This window comes from Manacus vitellinus, unplaced genomic scaffold, assembly GCF_001715985.3.
Source record: "Manacus vitellinus isolate BGI_N305 unplaced genomic scaffold, ASM171598v3 scaffold_15_pilon, whole genome shotgun sequence".
Classification (NCBI taxonomy): domain Eukaryota; kingdom Metazoa; phylum Chordata; class Aves; order Passeriformes; family Pipridae; genus Manacus; species Manacus vitellinus.
This window is the reverse complement of record NW_021939122.1, coordinates 6,834,378-6,857,550: the sequence shown is the minus strand read 5'-3', so window position 1 is coordinate 6,857,550 and position 23,173 is coordinate 6,834,378. Positions and strand designations below refer to the sequence as shown.

Below are 23,173 nucleotides of genomic sequence, written 5' to 3'. Positions count from 1 at the left end.
GAAGACAGCTTTTAGGTTTTATTGCTGTTTCATTTAGGCAGAATAATTTAGATTTTTTTTTTAAGCGGTTCTACAAACATCTTTTTCTTTATGTAATTATTTGCTCCGGAGAAGAGTATTTGAGATAATTAGATAGATAGGGAGATAGATAGATAGATAAATAGATAGATAGATAGATAGATAGATAGATAGATAGATAGATAGTGAGAGAGATCACTATTGCTGGATAGATAAAAGAAAAAGAGAGAGAGAATCTGCTATTCGGGGGAGAAAACAAACAAAGTTTTACTGATTGTGATTACTGTGTGTCTACCACGGAGTCTTCTATCTTTGGCTTTTTCAGTTCGCTGCAGAGGGTTAGGCATTACTTTCTCTGCTTCCTCTGGGATGGGCTTTAGGGTTGTCAGTGAGTTTCTCCAGGTGTTTTCTTCTGGCTATTCACCTATTCTGTTCTTTCCTTCTCTGTCTGCAGGTCTGCAGGAGACACCTCGGCGGTGCGTGGCGGTGCCCGACTGGGGAGCTGGTGCCGGTCCGTCGGTGCGAGGGGAGGGCGGGAGCCCCGCGCCCCACGGGCTGGCCCCGGGCTCGCAGCTGCGGGCAGCGGGCGCCCACCCAGCCGCAGGGCCATGTTCTACTTCCACTGCCCCCCGCAGCTAGAGGGTGAGTGTTGTCGCACAGAGACGTGTAAGTACCAGAGCTGAACTTCGAGGGGTGTGTGCAGGGGACGGAGGGAGAAACTGTGGTCTGACTTGCTCCACGACGGTCGGGTACAGATACGTGCTGGGATAAGATGTAGATTTATAAAGACCCCTAAATATTATCCTTTTCCTTAAGAAAACACAATCCTATCCCCCTCCCCGCTCCCAGCTTTCCCCTCTTGTCACAGGATGGAAAGAATTACTTTTTTTTTTTTTTTTTTTTATTTTGATGCCTGCTGGAAAGGCCTTGGTTTTACACCCCCACCCCTGTCATTTTGCCACCTGCCTCCCCTCTGTGGATAGTGATCCCGCAGTTGAGCCTCAGGCTACGGCAGAGATGCTTTTCTCCCCTCCCAGCACAGATGTTGGTGTCATGGCTGTAATCGGGACACTTTCAGGACGTGGTCACGCCTCCTCTCTCCAGCCAAAGGGACCGCATAAATCTTTAATGCTATTTTACAAACATTCTGCGGGAGGATGGGGGAAAACGAGGCACGACTGAAGAAAAAAAAGGAAATAAATATTTGGGAGGATGTTTTTCTTTGTGTTATTGGTCAGAGGCTTTTGTCTATTTATTATTATTATTATTATTATTATTTGTTTCCTTTAAAAAAAATATGGCAGCCGTCGGGATTTCCTCTTGTCCCCGGGCCCTCTGCACCCGCTCCCTCCGGCCAGTGTTCGTAGTGCGCGGAGCATCCTCGGAGCCGCGGCCGCGCAGCCCCAGCCCGGAGGGCTGTCCCACCGTGCCCGAGCGCGCCCGCGGCTGCACGGCGGGGAAAGTGACCCGACCCCGGAAAATACCCCTGCCTGCCCACCCCGTTCCTTGCACGGGCATCGCAGGGAGACCAAGGGGATTTCCCTGCGGCAGCCCTGCCAGGAAGAGACGGTCCAACTCTCCCCAAAGTTTTCTCCGGGCGGGACAAGGGAGGTGGACCGGGCAGGATAGTGCGAGGATCTCTCCCGCTCCTGTCACCAAGCGCTGGGGTGGCTTTGTTCGTTACTTTTTGGCAACAGCTTTGGAAGCGTGCTCTTGTTTTTGTTTGTTTGTTTGCTTGCTTGTTTGCTTGTTTGTTTGATGTGTGTTTGTTTCTCCGGTGGCAGCGTGGGGCCGGCGCCAGAGACAGGGAGCTGCCCCCGCAGTCTACAGCCTCTCCCGGCGGCGTTCGGGACCGGCCCTTCATTCTCCCGCCGTGGGCAGCATCGGGGAGGGGGGGAAGGGGCGGACTCTCCTGCTAAAGGGTAAAAAGAATAAATATATAAATAAATAAAAATACACCACTGTCCAAAACCCCCCACCCACCGATCACCAAACCAGAGGTGGCAACAGAAAAGCTCTCTTCGGCCAGCGTTTGGGCAGTCAGGGAGGCCCAGTACCACAGGGAAGAGACCGGACTCTAGGGGTCACCAGGACAGTATTTTATTCTCTGATGAGCCTCTCCCAGGCTAGCAGAGAGTCGTCCGTCTGTGTGAGGAGGGGGCTGGAGGCCGTGTTTATCTTCCAAACTATGCTGCAAGATGAGCGGCGACCTCCAGTCCCCGTGCCCGCGGTGGGGCCGGGCCGGGCCAGAGCACCCCATGGGCAGGTCTGCGAGTGGGGGCACAGGGACATTCAGCAACTCTTCTGAGGGTTTGGGTACTTTTCTTTTCCGTGAGGGTTTTTTTGTTTTGTTTTTGTTTGTGAGTTTGGAGGTGGTGGATTTTTGTTTGTTTGCTGTTTCTGAGTTTGGTTTAAGTTTTGGGTGGTATTTTGGTCTGGTTTGTTTTGTTTGGTTGGTTGTTTTTCTTTATCCTGTTTTGCCAGCGGACAGAAAGGGGGTGACACACTTCATCCCGGGCACGGAGGATGTGTGACTGGGGGAGCCGCGAAGGCCAGGGTCCATTCCACTTGCATCCAGCGGCCCATTTGCCCTCTGCCGACCTCTGCCCAGGGACAAAACCCCAGTGCCCCAGTCGGCCCCTCGAACCCCCGTCGGGGAAGGACAGGGGCTGCCTCCTCCAGCCCCGCTGCAGAGTCCCGGCGGCTCAGCCGTGGCTGAGCTGCCCCCGGTGCTCAGCTGTACGGAGCCCCGTGCCCATGTTCTCCTCCAGGAATGAGGGCGAGCAGATGGGGGTGGCTCGACCGCTGCTCGCAGGATGTGCGTGGGGAACCACAGAGCCCCCGGTGCTGCTCCGTCCAGGCAGGGGCTTTCCCGGGCTCTCCCGGCAGATGGGCAGGGCCTTTACGAGCTGCCGTCCCCAAGCCAATGTCAAAGCTTCATCTTGTCGTCCTTTTAAAACACAAATGGCCCGAAAAAATACTCTTTACCGGGGCGGGGTGAGCTTCGGTCGGAAGAACCCCCCGGTGCCCGCAGGAGCCCCCTGCCCAGCTCCCGCCGTGCTCCCGGGGCCGACCGGGATGCTTGGGCTCCGGCCCCGCGGGGATGGAGCCGCATTCCCCACCCAGCCGATGTGGCCCCGACCCTTTGCCCCCACGGGGCACAGCGGCCCCTAACTCGGCTCTCGGCCCGCAGGCGCGGCCCCCTTCGGAGGCCACTCCGCTGGCGACTTCGACGACGGGTTCCTGCGCAGGAAGCAGCGCCGCAACCGCACCACCTTCACCTTGCAGCAGGTAGGAGCCTGCTTCTCTCTGCCCCTGCCCTGCGCACCCATTGCCCCATGCTTGCCCCATACTTGCTCCCTGCCTCCTCCATACTGCTCCCTTCCTGCTTCCCACCTGCTTCCCACACGCCCCATGCCGTGCCAGTCCTGTGCCCCGCCTGCCCCGCTGCCTCGGGCGGTCCCGCTTTCCTCAGCCATGCCTGGCACACACCCCCTGGGGCGGCCGGACAGATTTCTCACGGATCTCTGCTCTCCCCTCCAACAGCTCGAGGCCCTGGAAGCCGTTTTTGCTCAAACCCACTACCCCGATGTGTTCACTCGGGAAGAGCTGGCTATGAAAATCAACCTCACAGAGGCCAGGGTGCAGGTAAACATCCTGGGGAATTATTTAATTCGGGTATTCAAACTGGCAAACTTTTTTTTTTTTAAATTTTTTTTTTATTTGACATCATGACTGCAGAGTGCACATTTGGCCAAAGAACGCAAATGAAGACGATCTGTCATTTTCATGATGCACTTTAATAACATCAACATAATGTGGAATATTAGATTAGGTTGATTAATCGGTCATTCATAATTAACTAGTGATAATGTTCTACACTAATTTGTCCGCGTCTCCAAGGTACTAAATTACATCAATGCACATCCATTTCCTTGCTTTTGGAGGGGGGGCGTGGTGCGGAGAAAAGAGCTGAGACGTGATTCTCCGAAGCAACTATGACCACTGTCGAGCAGTGGGGTTAGTCAACTGCAGGGAGGCCAGCTGCCAGGAAGAAATCTTATGCACCTCTTCAACTTTTCTCCCTTTGCCTTCTTTCTAAACACTTGATTTAGATAGCTAAAAAACCTGCAGAGCAATTTCCACACCTTTAATATGATCCAGTAAATACCATTGGCCATGATTACTCTTTCCACCACCACTCTTCCACCCCTTCTTTTCTTCCTTCTCCTCACCTTTTCCCTCTTTTTTTTCCCCCTTTTATCCATGCGTTTGTTTTTCCATCTCCAGGGATTAACTTTGTGTGTCTACAAGCTCTGCCAAGAGCAGCAGTCTTGCAGTTGTCAGACATGGATCCCTATAACTCTGCAGGCATTCACTGCAAAGTTGCAAACCATTTTTTGAACACAATTATGCATTAATTTTTGTTTGTGGGGCTTTTCCACATGCTGCTCTTCTATTTTTTATTTATTTATTTATTTAGGCGCTCGGGGTTAAGACTATGCAAAGATCTAATTGTAGGAAATATAATAGCTTGCCTTTTGTTCCCTAGGGTCATGTTAGTATCTCTTAAAACCCAATGGCTGAAGAGAGATAATGGAATTCACCACAGTAAATTGGGGATTGTAAACAAATTATTTCTCCTATAATCAGATTATGTGATCCTGATTATTAAATCTCAACATGAATCATTGGTCATATGCTGGCAAATTAAACTGATTATTATTTGAAAATGAAAATCTCCTTTTGCCACTGCGTTGTAGGTACTGGCTTAAAAAAAATAATAAAAAATGCCATTTTGGCTATTGGTGCCTAAAGACTGAACTGCAAATTGAGATAAATGGGACAATTATTGAGCATTCAGAAGTGGAAGATCATAACTTCTTCCTGAAAGGTGCAAGGGTGAGATAGGGGTGGTGACAATTAGATTGCTGAGGACTGGTGTTTAGCCTTGTTGTTGGCTATTATGCAAACAGACAATAGATGCAAGCATTTGTTTAGCCTGCTTTCATACAGGGACACGGGGAAACACAGAGGATGGGAGATATGTTTACATTTATACCCCTTGCTCATTCAAATATGATTAATGTGCTATAAAGCAGAGTCTTAATCGAAGATGATGTTGTCAAACAATAACTAAATAGGGAAATAAACGACTTCATCATGCTCTTTCCTCAGAAGCAGGCGAACTGTCAGTGCAAAGTCATTAAAATATGATAATGAAAAATAGCTCAATTAAATGTTGTTATAGCTGTGACCTTCATTCAATTAAGACACAAGAAAGTGTCTGCATTTTGCTTTGCATTTAACTGCTCTAAATTTAGAATATAGATAAAATCATTATTCAATGTTTGCTGATACATGCAATTAAAAGGCAGCTAACCAAAATGGAGTTGGAAGCGGAGAATAATAATAACACCAATCTCGCCTATACTTGAATTTGTGTGTTAAAATGTGGGTTTCCTGATCTCAAGAGCAGCTTGGCATTTTCCAGCTCAGATACGATCCTTTCAGAGAATCAGCTCCAAGGTTAATGGAAAAAAAGAAGGTTTTGGACTAAAAATCAGGTGATAAAATCAAGAACATGAATGTTTGTTTCGCATATGGGGAAAAAAATAAGGTTTGGAAACTGGTGTTCTGAGACCGTAGTGTGGCCTGAGGCGGGGGGGCAGTTGTACCACCACAGTATTAAACTGTAGAATGATCTTCCAAAATTAGTATCTATCAACTTCTGAGTCCTTTGAATGCAGACTGGACATAAGAAGAATAACAGCCAGTATCAGTTCTCTCCAGAAAATGGGCTGTATAATATGGCCCAATACACATCTTTTCATTTCTCACCTCTCTGGTTCTAGCAGCAGCTCATTTAAAGACATATATGGTTTCATCAGAGTGCTTAGATATGTATTTAATACCATCCCTGTAAAATGGCTTTCAGTTGTGTTAAAACATAGAAATCAGTGAGAATTAAATGTGTGCATTAAGGCAAGCACATGATTAAATGTTTTGCTAGCTGGCATGGTAACATCAAAACTATTTTTTTTAAGTTTTTGCTTGTAACATGCCTTTGGAATGTCTTTAGACATTTCTGGCTTGTTTTCCAGACCCAGAAACATTACAGATACAAGTATAATCCTAAGACTCAACTAGAATAGCAATGGAGATACAAAATAAGAGGAAGTTTTAGCCAAGCTTTTAAATGACTGATTTCACTAGCGTAACAATTTACAATTTCCTTGCTTCACATTCGGCTAAACACAGTTTTCAGCCAGGATTGCTCTCCCACTCCAGGTGTGGTTCCAAAATCGAAGAGCTAAATGGAGAAAAACAGAGAGGGGTGCTTCTGACCAAGAGGGATCTAAGGAAACCATGACTGAGGTGGCACCTCCTGCAAGGAATTTAAATTCCCCTTCTCCAGCAGATCAAACCAGGAATAAAAAAGAGGGTCTAGAGATCCAGCAGAGGTAAGAGTGTGCTATCAGCTGCCTGTCTGTGGGGCAAGCACGCCTCATATATATGTATGTGCATACAGATTTGCATGCTGCCATACTTTGACCTACATAGAATCATCTCTAGAAAATGAGCTGTTTCTTGTGCAGCTCACTGTTCCCTGTGGGAATGCTGGGAAGCTGGTGGCTGTGGGAGGCTAATGTTATCCAGGCTTGGTCACATCTAGTTGAACACTGAGATACCAACATGTTTGCGTGTATGCAGAAATGGAATCAGCTGGTTCTGGTTTTGCAAGGAAGTTGTTTTCTCTTCTCCATCAGCCTGAGTCGAGCAGTGGGTCCTACAGGACCTTTCTTCCCTTCCTGCCTGCCGGGGACTCTCCTCAACACAGCCACCTACGCACAAGCTTTATCCCATGTCGCCTCTCTAAAAGGTAAATTACTTTGTTTAACTTCAGGGGTAAAGTGGCATAGTCCCACGTGTGGGGAAGCCTTTGGGAAATGGTGGATCTCTCTTTCTGTTTAGATGGCAGTAATTGCACTGACCAATGCTGCACATACAGAATTGAGCCTCCTGTTGTATCTTGTAGCATCATTTGTGGCAAAACTCCTTCATTTTACTCAGTTACTTTTTGTGAGGTCAGGATTTGTCTCAAGGAGTGAGGCAGGTAGGGTTGCTCCTTTAGAGTTTTTGTTGCATATGCTTTTTTTTTTAAGAGTCAAATTTATTCTAATAAATTAGTTATACACGTCCTTTTGCATTATGTATTACCTGGCACCATTACCGATGCCTCATCCGCTCCGCATGCAGTTTCCTTTGCAGCGCATCTCTGCACAATCCAGACCTTTCTCTTCTTGGACAGTAGAACTTGAATAAAGTGTGTTCCTGGGGACAGGGGAGGATACAAAGTAATTCCTCATTACCTGGGACCCAGGCTTCAGGAAGGGTACATCCCATGTCTTTGTACTTTCAGTTTCCAAAAAGCAGCACTATGCATCTTTTAAAAATAAATCACCTGCTGATCCATTAGCTGTTCCTAGCCTAACAATTTCTAAGACTAAGGGTGTAAGCAGGATGAATTCAATTTATAGATTTATAGGATGTAAAGCCTCATAGCAGTGCCAAGCTCAAAGAGGCACATACATTTACTCTGTCCCGATGTGCAATAACTTGCGAGGAAAGTTAAAGACCCTCCACTATGAACAAAAATGTCCTCTAATACCTCTCACTGTATTCTCTGGTGTACCTCATGCTCCTTGTGAGTATTTCCAGTTAAATCAGTATTGCCAAGGTGTATTCCTTAAGCAAATATTTGGAACTGCTGAGTTTTGTGTTAACTCCAGTGTCCTGCCCCCTGTACTTCCTTCCTCCAGTCTTTCAGAAAAACTGAATCCAGACACAACTGTTACTGCTCTTTTGTTAGATGTGGGACCTGAGATTTTGAATCAAGAAAGGACACACAGGTGTGACCTGAACCCTAAAACTTAAAGGCTATAAGTGGGCAGCAGCTGTTGGAGTGCATGAGTCCTCTTGATCTCTGCCCTGTGAAGTGTTGGGGCTGGGAATTTTGGTTTCCTCGATTAGGTAGGAACAGCTTCCCTGGAGTAGATATACATGAAATTCTTCAGGGAAAAAGATTGTTCATTGATAAATGTAGTCCCAGACGGGTTGAAATGTGTGGAAATAGAGTTGTTTTTAGAGAATAATTTCAGATGGAAGTAAGGGATTTTTTTTTTCTTAAAATTTACATTTAAGTGTTTTCAAAATTAAAAGCATCAGTTAGTTGTTTTCACTTGCTTCATGTCTAAATGTAGCAAAATTTTAAGAAAAAATAACCTAAAAAACAAAAGCCAATCAAAATAATAAAAAAAAAAGGAATAAAAAAACAGCATGAAGGGTTGGTATTTTTTGTTCTGTTGTTTTCTTTTTTGGTTTTTGTTTGGTTGGTTGGTTGTTTTTAGTTTTATTTATTTGGAAGACTTCCTGATATTCTTTTCTGTGATATTACAGCTCAGCCACTAAATTGAGAAATTAATAATTTGGTCCTTTTTGCTTTGCTTTGCTTTACAACCTAGGGGCAGAAAAAGTTCTACTCCTGAATCTCTTGTAGATATTTGATAGTCAGTTGCCCAGGCTAAGAGACAGTGTCCTTGAAAAGCTGGTCCCAAAATACAGAGGTTTTTTTTTTGTAATTTTTGTAGGAATGATTGTCAGATGCCTGGTTACTGTCTTGGTGAATGTTGTCAGCTATACATGCAGTTCATTCCTGAAATGGCCTGGTTTATATTTCCTGCCTGCCACTAGAAATCTCCAGATGCATGCAAGGAGACCGTGATAAAGCAGTATATTTTGATTTTAATAGATCCAGTTACAGACTCACACATCTGCATATCCATCTACCAGGAGCTTTGTGGAACTGCCTATACCTGTCAGCAAATTGTTATCCTTGTAAGGAACTTGTAGTCTGAGCTGCTTGTTTAGAGGGGAACTCTTTTTCTTCTGCTGCTAGTTCTGCTGATAGGTCTCAGTAATGTCAAATTTTGGCTTTGAGCTTAAGGAGCAAGAATTTATAGTTCTATGAGAGAACGAAGTTGACTTATACAAGCAGAGAATAATTGTAGCATCTTTCCTGTGGTATTGATATATGGAGTATTGTCTCCTCCTTCCTTGGCTCATCTCCACAGTTTCCTCTTTCCCCCTTATTCCAAGCATAATTCACTTGTGCTGGGGTAGGTGCTGCTTGTAAATTGGGGAACAGGACAATCTCTAGACCTTCTGAGTATCACAGGTCTGATCCGCATTTTGTTTTTCTTTGGTATGGAAACTGCAGATGAATGATGGTTCATCTAAACCAGTATATTTGAGAGCACAACCAAGCTCACATGTCAGTCCGGAGGAGGAGATAATGGTTGTGGGAAGGAAATAAAGAACAGGGAGAGACACAGTGTTCACAAAACTCTAATATGATTATCTTCGACATATGCTCAATTCGGTTTGTTTGACTCTCCCTCCTCATTTCCTTTTGAGCTAGGAGCTGATTTGTGCACTTAGGCTTGCCAAAGGAGTACTAACCCTAAATTTATCTGGGTAATAGTCTATGTCCTTACATGTTGTCTTAATGAAGTGACCTAAACCTCTCCCTTGAGAATCTAGTTGCATTTTGCTGCAGAAATGATTTGACTCTACCACAGTGAATCTGAGGGCATAGGACTTTCTCTAACACAAAATCCCATCAAACTCAGCACAGGCATAGAGTTCTGAGCTCCTTGTTTCTTTGGATTGCTTCAATAAGGGGGAATTCAGCAAGTAATAAGGTTTTCCAAAATTTTGCAAGTTTTATTGAAGAGTGAAGTGATCAAGAGGTCTTCCCAGTATCTGTCTTGTGCCAACTATGCTTTCTTTGTGCTTTTGAAAGCAAAATAGTTGCTCCAGAATCAAAGCACCATGTCACTACCAAAGGATGCATGATCCCACTTTCTTCTATGCCAGTGTCAAATTAAATGCAGCTCCTTTATGTGGATCCTGTAAATGGATATGTATTCCTACCACTGGGAGAATAATCCCAGTCAGTAAAGGGAATCATCTTCTTAAGTAAGGCCATAAGACCTGCCTGCAAACAAATGGGCACTCTGAGCACATCAGATTCTACTGCAAAGTGTAGGTTGTTCTCTTATTCTTTTGAGGATACAAGATGTGCTTTGTTGGACTTGTGAGCCAACACTTCAGTGGTGTCAGTGAGTAATATTTGACTGATGCTTTAAAAGGAGACAATTAAAATCAATACAGTGAATAACAAGTGATGATGGTGATGTAACTAATTAATAATTATTTTATGCTCTCAGAGACCATTTTCATTCTGCCATCTGAGGGTTCTGTCTTTTGTAAAGAAACTAATACCTCTCCTTCCCTCTCTGACTTTGCTTGGCTCCAGACCCAGATTTCCAAAGCTACATAAAGTGCCTAGGGAACAGGGTTCTTGGATCTAATTTATAGTATAAGGATGTAATAGTTGATGATGAAGTTGGTCTAGAAGAGAAAAAAATCTCAAGACAGCCTAGTATGGGGCAAGGACTAAGCCTGCAACTTTCCCTTTGGAAAGATTGTGAAGTGCACTGTAGGCTTGCCCCATGCTTTCAGTGGCTCTGGACCCCACATATGCCACTTCTGGGTAAATGGGGGATATTGTTGGAGCATGAGACTAGGTCTGCTCTGATGAATGAGAAGAAAGCTATTTTCCCTAAGCACCTATGCCCCATGAACTTCGCTGTCTCTGCAATAGAGATTTCACCCCCCACCCCCCCAAAGTGAGGATATTAGCACCACAGGATGTTCTGTGAAGAAAAGAAGCCACCCATACAATAGCAATTGAAACTGTTATTCAGAGCATAGACTGTTCCAGAGAAGAGTACATTATCACTGACCAGTTTTTCTCCATTTCTATCAAATATTCTGTATTCAGTAATATAACATACCTTTTCCTTTTCTTTGGGGAGTCTTCTCCCTCTCAGGAGTTTAGCACATTAGAAGTTGTACTTAATAGCAAGCATCTGTCTACTACTATATCACCTTTCTGTGTACTATTCTTTCAGGAAATACAATTCCTTGTTTGAAAAATTTGTATAAGATCATAATTTCTGGTGTATACAGTGTTTTCTACTTTAGGGTTTTGTAATTCACCACTGGTCATACTCAGGAAGAAGGTTGACATGGATAGATGAAATTTCTGATGTTCATTACTCTCTGGAATTGTCTTGATTTGACAACTATGCTACTTCATTGTGGTGACTTCAACAGTTCCATGATCTTCCAAGATGAAACACTTACTGTAAGCCATGCATCTGCAGTCCATTTAGTAGATTTAATTGCAGACCTCAAAGATGAAGGGAAAATACTTGTTTTATTTATGGGCTGTATAACAATAGAGTCATCAGGAGAAGCTAGTGTTCTGTGCAGAGAGACCTCAAAGTACCTTCTTAATGGATGACAGCATGAATGCAATTCATTAATGTAGAAGATGTTATTAATGGGTGTAAACAAGAATCTCCGCTTTTTAGCCGGATGTGTTCTACCGTTCTGGTGGCTGAGGCCAAGAGTGTGTCTGTTACGTTCCACTGAAATTTCCCCAGACCCCATGATGAGTGAAGTGTATGAGGAGAGAAATAATTACACTTGCCAGGGAATTACTTTCATAATTCACTCACAGCTCTGTGCAAGTTATAGCTTGGTTGGTTTTCACGGCACCTCCACACCACCGGTAGAGAAGCAGGATCACATTATGCACATCAAAATGCATATGCCAGGGCACCATTGATTAGGCTCTTTTATGGTTTGTTGCTGCTGTGGTTGCTGTTCATATTAGGGAGGTTTAATTGCAGTATCCAGGAAAAAAAAAACAAAACACAACTAGAACTGCCCATCCATTACATTTCAATTTCTATCATGGAAAGATGAAGAGAATTTGCATAATTCCATTGGGCAATTCCCATTGCCAAGGCTGTGAAAGAAGTGTTCAAGGACCTAACTCATCCTTGAACTAGTGTTTACTGAATTGAAGCACCGCTGTTTCCTGTAAGACTGGGGAATGGGGATAAAATCTCTTGGGGTCCTTTATTTTCTCTGTCATTCTTGATTATGGACTTACTGACTTTTTTAATGTAATACAGCAAATATATTGAGTGGGTTCTGCTTGACATTTTCCATAGTTTATCTGCCACTCTCACTTTGGAGAATTTAAAACATTTCTGTAGTTTGCTGCAGATGCACATACCTTGAGAAAATTACTTTGATTCCTGTATCACAGGTCCCCAGCTCTAGCACTGTCCTACCTCACAGGTATATTTTGCTTATTTTTATCACACCTACTAGGGAATATGCAAGTACTAGGCACCCTAAGAGCCATGGGTAGGAAATTGATGCTGTCTTGTTTCTTCCTGGACCAATCCTGATTAGGTTAGTGGACTTCAGGCATGCAGGGGTTCCTATTGAAAGGGGAACGGAAAGTAGGGTTTGCCTTTTGGAAACACTATCTATTAAAATCTTTAAAATATTTATGTATCAATATGGACCCTGCTCCCACCCCACTCTTCTCAGCTGAAACTGAACTGTGGAACTGCAGAACTGCACAAAAGGTACCACAACGAAACTTGTATATCAAATATCACTACAATTAAAATGTGATGTTGGCACAGACAAGACAAAACTAATTTGATTTTTCCTGTCAGTCTCTGTAGTAGATCAATTAAACTGCCAAGTAGATCAAATATTTCAGACTGTATTTATTACATTAAGTATTTATGTTCAGGCTGAGCATTTAAAGTATGATCTCATATAGGAACACAAGGAGGTTTAGATCAATTCAGCAGAATTTGCTGTAAGTTAATGGAAATCTAATTGTGTATTTTAATTTTGTGTACAGGAGGCAGTAAGGTCCTGAAAGAAAGCAAACATCACCCTGTCCGTATTGTAGCAACTTGATACAAATCCCATTAAACTAATACCAGATTGTCGTAGATGTTAGTGGAAGCTGAATCAAGATCTAGGGCTTAACCCTCACCCATTTTGATGGGTGCTGGATGCCTGATGTCCTGAAGATTCGAAATAAGTAGGAGCAATTCACTCCTTCCCCACTGTGGACTCAAGGTTACTGTGACAAGATGTTAAAACCCTCTGCTGCCTGCTAGATAAGGACGCTTCTTTCTTGGTCAGCATCACATCCTGTACATTGTGGGCTGACTGACAGGCAGGTGGAGACCTTGGGCTCCTGAGTCTCCCATAGTTTGTCTCGGCTTTTGTGCCAGCAAAGTCCAATAGATTTCACTGGACTTATCACCTGCAGATGCAGGCAATTGTAAGGTAGATTCAACCTTCCTTACAACATACATTAAAAGGAAACAGGGCTAAATCCTACCCTCCTCTATGCTAGCTGGACCCTGGAGCAAATGTTGTCTTTTGTTTTACTTCTTTTTTATGTGTGAGCTGTTCTTTGCAAGTGTTTTAGCCTCGGTGAAAATGAAAGGAATGGTTATGGGTGAACTATTGCTAGAAATAGTTTAGTTTCCACCACAGGTAACTGCACCCTCAGGTTGCAGAGCTACTAGCTAATATCAGGTCTAATTATTAAACAAAGAGCTTAGATTGGTACTGAATACTGATAAATACTTTATCCCTCTAACAATGGAATGAAAATTATTCTTAGGGGATGGAGCTGATTCCTCCATTTTTGGAAACAGGGAGACTCTTTACTGCTTCTCCCCACCTCCAACTAAGCAGACAGTGTCTGTGCCCAGTCCTGTATTCGGTACTGCCGGTAGCCCAGCCCTCCCCTCAGCCTGGGGACTGAACAGCTGTGTTTGAAAGTCTCACTCAGTTTGTGCTAGAAAGCAGTAGTGCAAAGGCAGCTGGTGTACAGGCAGGCCTTCATGCTCCCCCATCTCAGGGCAGAACCTTAAGATAGTGAGGCTTAACAGATAGTAGTGAATAAACAGACTTCTGTGTGGCTTTCCACCCGCTGCAAACTGCAAGGACTCTGAAGGGCCTCTCCTCCCTCTTGTTAAAACAGTGGCTGCCCAGAACCCCTGAAGTGGCTGTGATTCAACAGGGCAAAAAAATACTTTATGGGCATGGTTGGTGGTGGCAAAAATTGTAAGTTGTGTTACCGAGTGAATTTATTCTAAAACCTCCTTCTGACTTGCTTGAAACAGCCACAGAATTCAAGACTGAGCCTCCTAGTGTTAAAAGCAAAAGAAATGAAGGATTTTAGGCAAGTGCTGAAACTTGTTTGTGCAATTTACTTGAATACCTGGACCCACAGAAATGTTGGTCTGATCATATGCTTTATCAGAGAAGCATTACAAGAGAAAAGAGTTCTTTCAATTTATATTAATAACTTGTCCTTTGTAGATTCTGTTTTTTCAAATGCAAAGAGTAATTTTTCCTGAATGTTACTTGCAATTGCAAATCTCTGAAAATTGCTGTGGAGAAGTCTTGCAGACATCCTAAAAACAAGCAACTGACTGCATTCATTCCTTAGCAGATGAGTGCTGACCCGTTGCTACCAAGAACAGAAGTGTAAAAAAAGACTACCTGCTCTCTGCAGGTTATTAGTTCCATCACTTAGTCATGAGCCATTTAACTCAAATATTAACTGCAGAAATTAAAGCAAGTCCTTGGCTTGGAAAGATCAGGGGAAGACAGTGCAGCGTGCCAGGATGTGTGCGGCCTGGCTGTTTCTTGTTGGGACATAGCATATCAGCAAAAAACAGACTTCTGCCAGGGGTGTACAAGAGGATGTAGGGTTTGTGTGGCCTCTGAGACCCCCGGAAAAATGATGTTACCCAACTTTTCTAACCAGAGAGCAAATTAAAGTAGCTCAGCCATCCCACCCTGCCTCCCCTTCCTACTCCTCTGACATATTCTTCTTCATTCAATAGATGCATATAAGCTAGGTAACAAGATGGCTTTTTGAATGGACTGCATTTCCTGCCCAATGGTCAACCTACACTTCCAGGTATGCTTGTTTGGGAACTGTTCCAACCCCCAGCACTATCAAAAACAATCCAGAGGAAGAGTCTGGAATGTTGCAGCTCAGGAAGGTAGCTGGTGGAGAGAGGACTGCCTCTGTTAGGGGGTTTCAGGGGAGCCTTTTAGTTTGAAGGGAGAGGAATACCCACTTCATCCATTTTCCAGTGTTTTATTGACTGCTTGGAACATCCACATGTCTCGGATGAGAGGGTAGAGATGCTCTGACCCATCTCTCCTGATGGGACTCAAGCCATGTTGGCAGCAACAGTGCTTGGTAGCCTTGGCTCACTCCTGGAGGCCATTCTCTTCAAGGTGTCTTCCTTAAGCAGCACAGACATTGGCTGTGTAAGGATAGAACAGACTCTTACAGGTAGTCATGATGCCAGTAGTTGACAGGGGCCTGGCCAAGGAAAAGTCTATTTTGTCTTACAGGGAGATAGGAGAAGGTCGTCATAATAACTGGAATATTTTTACCTTTCTCTCTGCTGTAATCTTTCAGGCAAAGATAAGTGATGGAACCTTTACACTCACCCATCAAATGCTGCTGATCAAGCTCAGTGTGCAGGTGGAGGGCAGGGTACACCTCAGCATAGGCTGATGGCTGCCACAGAGCAGCAGCCTCATATGAGAGGAAGGAGTGAGCTGAGCCTTGCTTGTTGGGGAATCTCATATGTGATCTGAACTTCACTGCTCGCCTTTGTTTTCCTTGCTCATTCTGTTTGTCACCCTGAGTGACTAACAGTGTAAGATCCTTTATATTATCAGTAGAACAGGATACAGGTTTTCTAGCCCTGATACCGAGAACATCTATGTACCCACTAAAGGTCAAGGTACCCACTGAAGGTCAACCCCATCTCTGTCCTCTTCAGACTGACCATGGAGGGAACAGTCAGTCTCCACGACCTTCCCCATGAGTGACGGTGCCTTCTTTCCTTCCTCCCCAGGGAGCCCGCTGTGCTCGTGCTGCGTTCCAGACCCCATGGGCCTCTCCTTCCTGCCCACCTATGGCTGCCAAAGCAACCGCACCGCCAGCGTGGCCGCGCTGCGCATGAAGGCGCGGGAGCACTCGGAGGCTGTGCTCCAGTCTGCCAACCTCTTGCCCACCGCCAGCAGCAGCCCCACTCCTCCTGCCAAACCCTCCTGCCCTGAGGGCAACCAGGACAAGCAGCCCTCTCCAGCCAAGGAACACATGGAAGGGGAGAAGAGCGTATGAGACCGGACTGGTGCTGACCCCTTGGCTTAGGGCAGTGACCCGCTGGTGCTCTGCCGGGGGGTGAACTGCAGTGTGGCCATTCCCAGTATGATGTCACAGGGCCACCAGGGACCTGGCACGTCTAAGTGGCCTCTTTGACTGCCTTTCACACACCCTTGCTTTTCTTGTGTCACTGTACGTTCATTTCCCTGATTTATCAGCACTATCTGTGTTTGGAAACGTTCGTGAAACTGTTTTTATCCCCGCTACCACATCCCAGGGACACCAAAAGGCCTGGGATCCTGGCTTACTCCTGCACATCTCGACTTCCCATTCTGTGTGAGACGGATGGCTGACAGCAGCACATCACTTCCAGATGTGAGTTCTGGGGCAGGAGAGGCATCCAGGCACCAGTTACCCCACCACGCACAACGGGGGTGAAGGAATATCCAGGTATAGCCCAATTTGGCCTACTGTTTTCTGAAGGCATTTGACTTCAACCAAATTTATCCCAGGCAATCCAGGTGTAAGAGGAACAGAAAATGGAACAAAACCCTTAGTAATTTTTTCCTTCTGTCTTCTTTTCTCTGAAAGTGAAACTTCCCATGGAGTAGATTACTGGGAAGTTGCCGAGAGCAGTTTACCTGTGACTAAAATCCTTGCACTAGCCTCTATGTGAACATCAGTCTGTTGCTCTTGCCATTCCCTGGGTTAGATGTAAAGACACATGACTTGAAAATGGCATTCATAGCTTCAAACTGTAATGCTGGTATCTAATAGAGAGTGTGGTTGTCTCTATATCTGCACAAGGCTGGGGGTATTTTAGCATCACTGTCTTAGAAAAAGAGACTGGAAGACAAAAGAATCCTGCATTGTAAAACTGGAAATATATCTTTCCATGTTTTGTGTTTAATAAAGAGGAAATTAGGCTTGGAAGGGTATTCCTTTATGCCATCCAAAATCAGACTATTTCATTTACTGAAAACTTGTAATGAATCTAGGTATGAAAATGTATTAATTATTACAGAGTGGACACAGTGCACGGAGAAATTGATACTTTACCAAATATAGTATTATCTCACACCCAAACCTCCCCAAAGCAAAGAGGACTAAGATCTAAAGAGCAGTCATTTTATTCTGTTGTGCCTCATATTTTTTCCATGGGAAATGCACATGCAGATTTAAACTTAGTAACATGGACTTGCATTTTTCAGGTGCCACTTGCAGGCTCCTTAGGCTTGTCCACAGATGTACCTGGAGAACCTGGTGTAACAAACTGTTCTGAGACTTGACCAAGAAATGTGGAGGCTAGTGGAAGGATTCCTGTCACCTCTGATCCTGCATGTTTTCCCAAGGATCTCCTTTAATGTGCTGAGCGCATGTTTTTACATGGGGTTTTGTTCAGCTGTAGGATCTAAGTTTGGGAATGTGCTTGGAAAGCAATCCTGAGTAATGCTGGCAGCAAAATTTTGTCTCCTCCACATAAGTATCTCAGCCCATGAATTTCAGAGAACCTGGGACTTCTCTGGGGCTCTCAGGACCCTCCCATATGCCCTGGTGCATGCCTTCCTTTCCATGAGGCAGGGTTTGATGTCAGCACCCACTCTAACGGTGGAAGCCCTGGTCTTGGCAGCACCAAGCACTTTCATTGCTCCAGGAGTGAAGGGTACCAGGCACCTCCAGAGTGCAGTTTGTGCCTTCTGGACACAAACCAGCAGAGAGGGCATTGCTGGCTCTGTCCTTTGATCTGAATACAAATAAAAGTCAGACAGGGCCAACATTTGTCACCTGAAGTCATTTTGCTTTACTTCTGCCACACAGTGTGTTTCTTTTGGGGATCCTTAACTGTCCTAATTGCAGGGAGGGGAACATGCAGTAGTCTGACATCTGCCTTTGTGTTCCAGCTTCAGGAGCTGCTCTGCTGAACTGTGGGGGAGGTGTCTTCTCTGGCTGCAAGTTATGGCTTAGTTTAAACAACAGCAACAACCTTTTTCTTCCACCAAAATAAAAGAGATCTCTGTGTGCTTTGTTGTGGGGAGTGGTTGGAGGAGAGAAAATCGCTGTTTTGTCAGTGATCTTCCCAATTGTAATTTTTGTGCCCTCCCCCTCCTAAAAAAAGACTAAAAATATATTCCAGTCCAAAGAGGCAGGCTCAACTTCATTTCAACATAATTACCTTGCATTCAGTTGAACTTCAGCCCTTCTGTACACTAACTCTTCAATCTAATTGTTTGATTAAACTCATATTTCCTCCAGAAAGGTACATAAATAAGTGAATTGTTGAGCAAATTAAGAATACTTAACAGCATTGCATCTGAAAAGTAGTTATGCTGATTAAATTTTCTGTCCTTGAGGATTTTCAGGAAATTACTTTTGATCGTCAATAACACAATTAAGTAAACTACACACACATTAGCATGAATAATTGATAAGAAATTATGTATTACCACGAAGCACTGATTTAATAATTCATGATGCGACACTCTAGTGACTGTGCAAAACTGGATAACATTGACAAGTCTGCCTGATGTTGCTGGAAATGCTGCAAATGCAAACAAGTCCACAGTTCTGTTGTACAATAAAGAAAAGTATCTGATGCATGCTGTAGTTTCTGTTTGTTTAATATTTGAATAAATTTAGAAAGAAGACCCTGAGAAGTTCCTGTACTCTTTTCGTTCAGATCAATGTATCTGTTCAAGCATCTGTTTTCACATTGACTGCTGTCCAGTTCTGCTTAGATCAAAGAGCTGTTGTAGAGTGGGGGAGGCTCTCCCCTGCACAACTGAAACCTGCAGGATGTCTCATAACTAGCAAAATTAGGGAACTCAAACTTTACAGAGCCTCCTGTTAAAGGGGCAAAGCACCATCAGTCCCCCTTAAGACTGAGCACAAAGTCTTTTAGACTCTTTAGTATCTGATGTGTCTGTGATTATAATTATGCAGTAAGATGTTGTAGGTGGTTGCTCCAAGTCAGCCACAAATTAAGCTCTTAGATTTGTGTGTTTTGAGTCTACGCCATGCTGTGTTAAACCCTAGGTCAATTTGCCAACAATTCTTGCAACTTGCCTAGGGGAGGCAGATAGACATTTGTGTTCTCTTTAGCATGTTGGGGAAAGCAGAGCATGGTGAACCACCTTTTCCTCTCAAGTTTTGATCCAAGACCTGTCTGCCTCAGGGCAGTGCAACCCAAGGGAGCTTGCTTGAGGTCACTCAGCAGTAGCACAAGGGCAAGAGTAAAACTCAAGAGATCTGTGTCCCTGTCATGCTTGTTTCTAGCCACCAGACCCTGCTCCCTTCCAGATAGGCTTTCCACTGCAGATCAACCACCTGCCTACTTTCTGTGCTGTCATATATCAGGGCTATGCCACTTAAACCACTCTGTAATGACCATTTCAGTAGCTCTGATTAAGCCTGGCATTTAAAAGTTTATAACTCAGCTATAAAAAGTCACTCAGGCTGAACCCCAGCATGAGAGGCCCAAGCCCAAGGGGATGATTTACATGCGAGCTACTCCAAAATTAACCTGCATGATATTTTTTCAGTTATATGAAGGAAAAATGGAAACTCAAGGAGTGAGGGATGGATGTAAGACAAAGACGTTTTGTTTGACAGCTAACTGCATTGTCACCAGATCCTATGCAGTAATTTTCTCTGAATTTCCATACTAGAATGATCCATGCATAGCATGGTCGCTGTGCAAATGTCAGTTGTTCAGGTTTGGCAAAACATCTCCAATCCGGGGCTCCTTTCTCAAGAAATTACAGACATCCACAACACTCGGATTTCCCCTCATCCCTCACCTTCCCCTCTTGGCCATCTCCCAGCATCCTCATTCACGACTCTGCAGAAAGCCTATGGTCCTGCCTCCAGCTCTGGCGCTGACTTTTGTCCTGTGCTGTCCCCATGCTGCAGTTCCTCCTGATCCAGTGCTGAGCCTGGCAATAGGGAGGCTACAGCAGAGCCATCTAGGAGGGAGTCCATGCTCAGGGCATGCTCAGGGCATGATTGGAGCATGTTGGACCAGGTTTTGTTAATGGGGGTTGATGTACAGTGCCAGACCATGGAACCTCTTTATAAGGTTGCATGCCTTTTTCTCAGCTCTCCATGCTTGTTATCTCTTACATGTCTATTTAAGTCTCCTTATGACTACTTACATTATAGCAGAAAATGTGGAGCTGTGAAATGCACCTTTGCTCAGTTATGCCATAGGCTAATCCTTCTTACACTGCATGCTGGATAGTAATGAGATTGTTGGTCTAATTGGCTCTTTATTAGGAGTATTATTTACAACAATGCTGAAGGCCATGTGCATGCAGATAAAGATCTTGGTTTACCATTAAACTCTTCCCTCTTGCAGTCAGTGCCCTCCCCTCTGATCCCCACAGATTGCTGCCCTTGGGGAGTTTGAGCTGACCTCTCCACCTCCCAGAGGAGTCCCCCATCCCAGGTCATGGCCAGGGATAAAAGCTTGCTGTCTCTGGGAAGTCTGCCCTTCTGCTGCGTGCTCAAGCTTTCTGCTTCCCTGCAGCAGAAAGAAGCCAGCACAGTGTGGGAGGAAGTCATTTGTTGCTGAGTGGACCACGAGGGAAAAAGGGATGGAGATGAAATGCTTGTGGTGTGCTGCTGTGGCACATTCTCCCTCTAAAAGAGCTGCTACTCGATAAAGATCCTGTTGTGCCTGGCTGGCGGTGTGGTGGAAACAGAGTGTGAAGCAGGGGAAGTGAGAAGCCCTGAACTGACACCTGAGCTCTGAGTACATAATTCAGACCTCTCCACTGAAGAGTTTGACACCCCTCTCTGAGATCATAGTGTGGCCTGAGAGGGGGGAGTTGCCTGCCACAATGCCATAAATAAAAGAGCGGTAGAGTACAATAAACAATGCTTTATTCTTTCCAGTTAAAAACTTCCTTTGCGATGTAGTAAAATATTGACTTTAGGTGACCATATTACCACAAAACAAGACCTTTTCCTGATAACAACCAAAGAAGCATTTACATAGATATGGCCTGTGAGAATGTGAATTTTTTTGTCATTTCCTAACACTGAATTTCACTGGTATAGAGCATATAAAGCTTTAGTTGAGAGTGAGGTATTGAAAGTATTTTAATAATCTAACCCCAATGCCTTTGTTTTCTGCCCTAAGCTCTCTGCCACAAGTAGATGTTGGTCTGCTGTTTCAGAAATCTGAGTGTCATATTTTGGAGCTGTGAGAAGTTTCCTGTGCTAAACTCATAATAGTTAAAACTCACCAGGATTTAAAGTATTGGTCTGCATAACTCTTCTAGTATTTAACTTTGATGGCTTCTTCCATAGTCAGTGTTTTTTATTGTAACATCCATAATATGAAAGAGAGAAGGAAAAAAACACCACTGCTTGTGTCATTTTAGCCAAGCAGAGTTCTTACATGCAGAGTGACAAAAGGCAGCTCTTTTATGCAGGCTGAGTTACTTCTAGATCTAACGGCCACCCCAGTCCTGTTCTGATGGCCTGGAAGTTATTGAAGATGTTTCTGGTCTTGGACAGTTCAGCTAAATCATCTTACAGTCTCCTGGAGCACCTGAGACTGTGGCAGCTGTTTGTAAAGAGAAAATACCCACTCCTCTGGGCTGGTCTAATGTCAGGGTGGCTGCTTTCTAAGTCCCAGTACAAACCAGTGTATTGTGGCATTAATGCTGTGTACAGGTGGACACCTGGGAGTATGTCATCCTTCACGACTTACACACCCATCTTCTGCCCCACCAGTGGCCTGAAAACACATGGCTCATCAGCTGCCAAGGTCAATTCTGGTATGCAAGTACCTGTGCTTTCAGAGCAGTGCCTTCAGCCCAGGCTGGGAGACCTCTGATAGTATGGTCAGAAAATGCACCACGAGAGCAGCCTTAAGAATGCAGGCCAGAAAAAGCCAGCCTGAGAACCGGTCCTTGGGACTGGTCAAAGCCGGAAGAAAACTTTTAATTTCTAATTAAATTGTGTTTGCTTTGTCAGCTAAACTGGTTTACCTTTCAGTTCTCCTGTTTCAGAATTCTTTTTTATTAAACTCCAGCACTCAATGTTGGCCCTAGAGACTAACACTTGCTACAGTGGCAAATTTATTAGGACTCCCCTAGGTACAAATAGGCTGAGGTTTTTATTATGTGCACACAGCTTCTTTACACCCGCATTGTACATGAGGCAATGTGTTAAATAAGATCCAAAGCCCATTAAATGAAGAAGCCCATCTCTGCAAAGAAGACTCCCCAGGAACCTAAACTCTGCCTGTTATATCACAGCTGGCTCACCCTTGCTCCGTCGTGCTGGCTGAAGCCATCAGGTTTTGGCAGATGCTTGAGAACCAAGATGCTGATGTGATCACCAGTTCTTGGCACAACACGGGTAGGAGCATCCCTGGGAGTTGTTAGTTTTTATTAGAAATATTTCTGTAGCAGTGCGCAAGAAATTGGCTGCTGGCAAGGAAGGGAGATGTACAGGAGAAAAGTGCTGATCCTATTTCTCCTCTGAACCATTACTTTAGAGCTAAACCCAACTGGGACTGAGCCTGAGCTCCTCCAGGGAGGATTTGACAAACACCATCCAACAGGGGTCAGAAGAAAATCAAAGTCCCTCTCAGAAAGCCAAATACTTGAATACCTCTCCTGTGGCTCTGAACCCGGGAGTAAACCAGACCAGTGTTGCAGCTTGTTGTTCAGACAAATGACACATACAACAAGCAGCCAGGCATTTGTGTGTGTGTGTGTGTGTGTCTGTATGTGTGTGTGTGTGTGTCTCTATGTGTGTGTGTGTGTGTGTGTGTGTGTGTCTGTATGTGTGTGTGTGTGTGTATATGCACACACAAATTGCAGCTTCATCTTTTTTTTTGGTGGGGTTTCCCTCCGCAGGGGAGGAGCAGCATTTAGGTGAGTCAGCTTCATGCACCCCACAGAGCACTTTGTCAGCAAAGCCCAGGACTCACTGCACAGTTTTATCCCTACCTCCACTATGAGGCTGTGGGGTGGA

At 44.6% G+C, this 23,173-nt stretch overlaps 1 protein-coding gene across 1 annotated transcript; it reads left to right on the top strand.

The window, feature by feature from the left end:
• The first annotated feature begins 626 nt into the window (after positions 1–626).
• DRGX (dorsal root ganglia homeobox) lies at positions 627–16,201 on the top strand. The gene is made up of 6 exons (XM_008929860.2): positions 627–660; positions 3,212–3,309; positions 3,565–3,666; positions 6,310–6,482; positions 6,789–6,901; positions 15,933–16,201. The coding sequence occupies exons 1-6, from the start codon at positions 627–629 to the stop codon at positions 16,199–16,201; spliced, it is 789 nt and encodes a 262-aa protein (XP_008928108.2).
• The last annotated feature ends 6,972 nt before the right edge of the window (positions 16,202–23,173 follow it).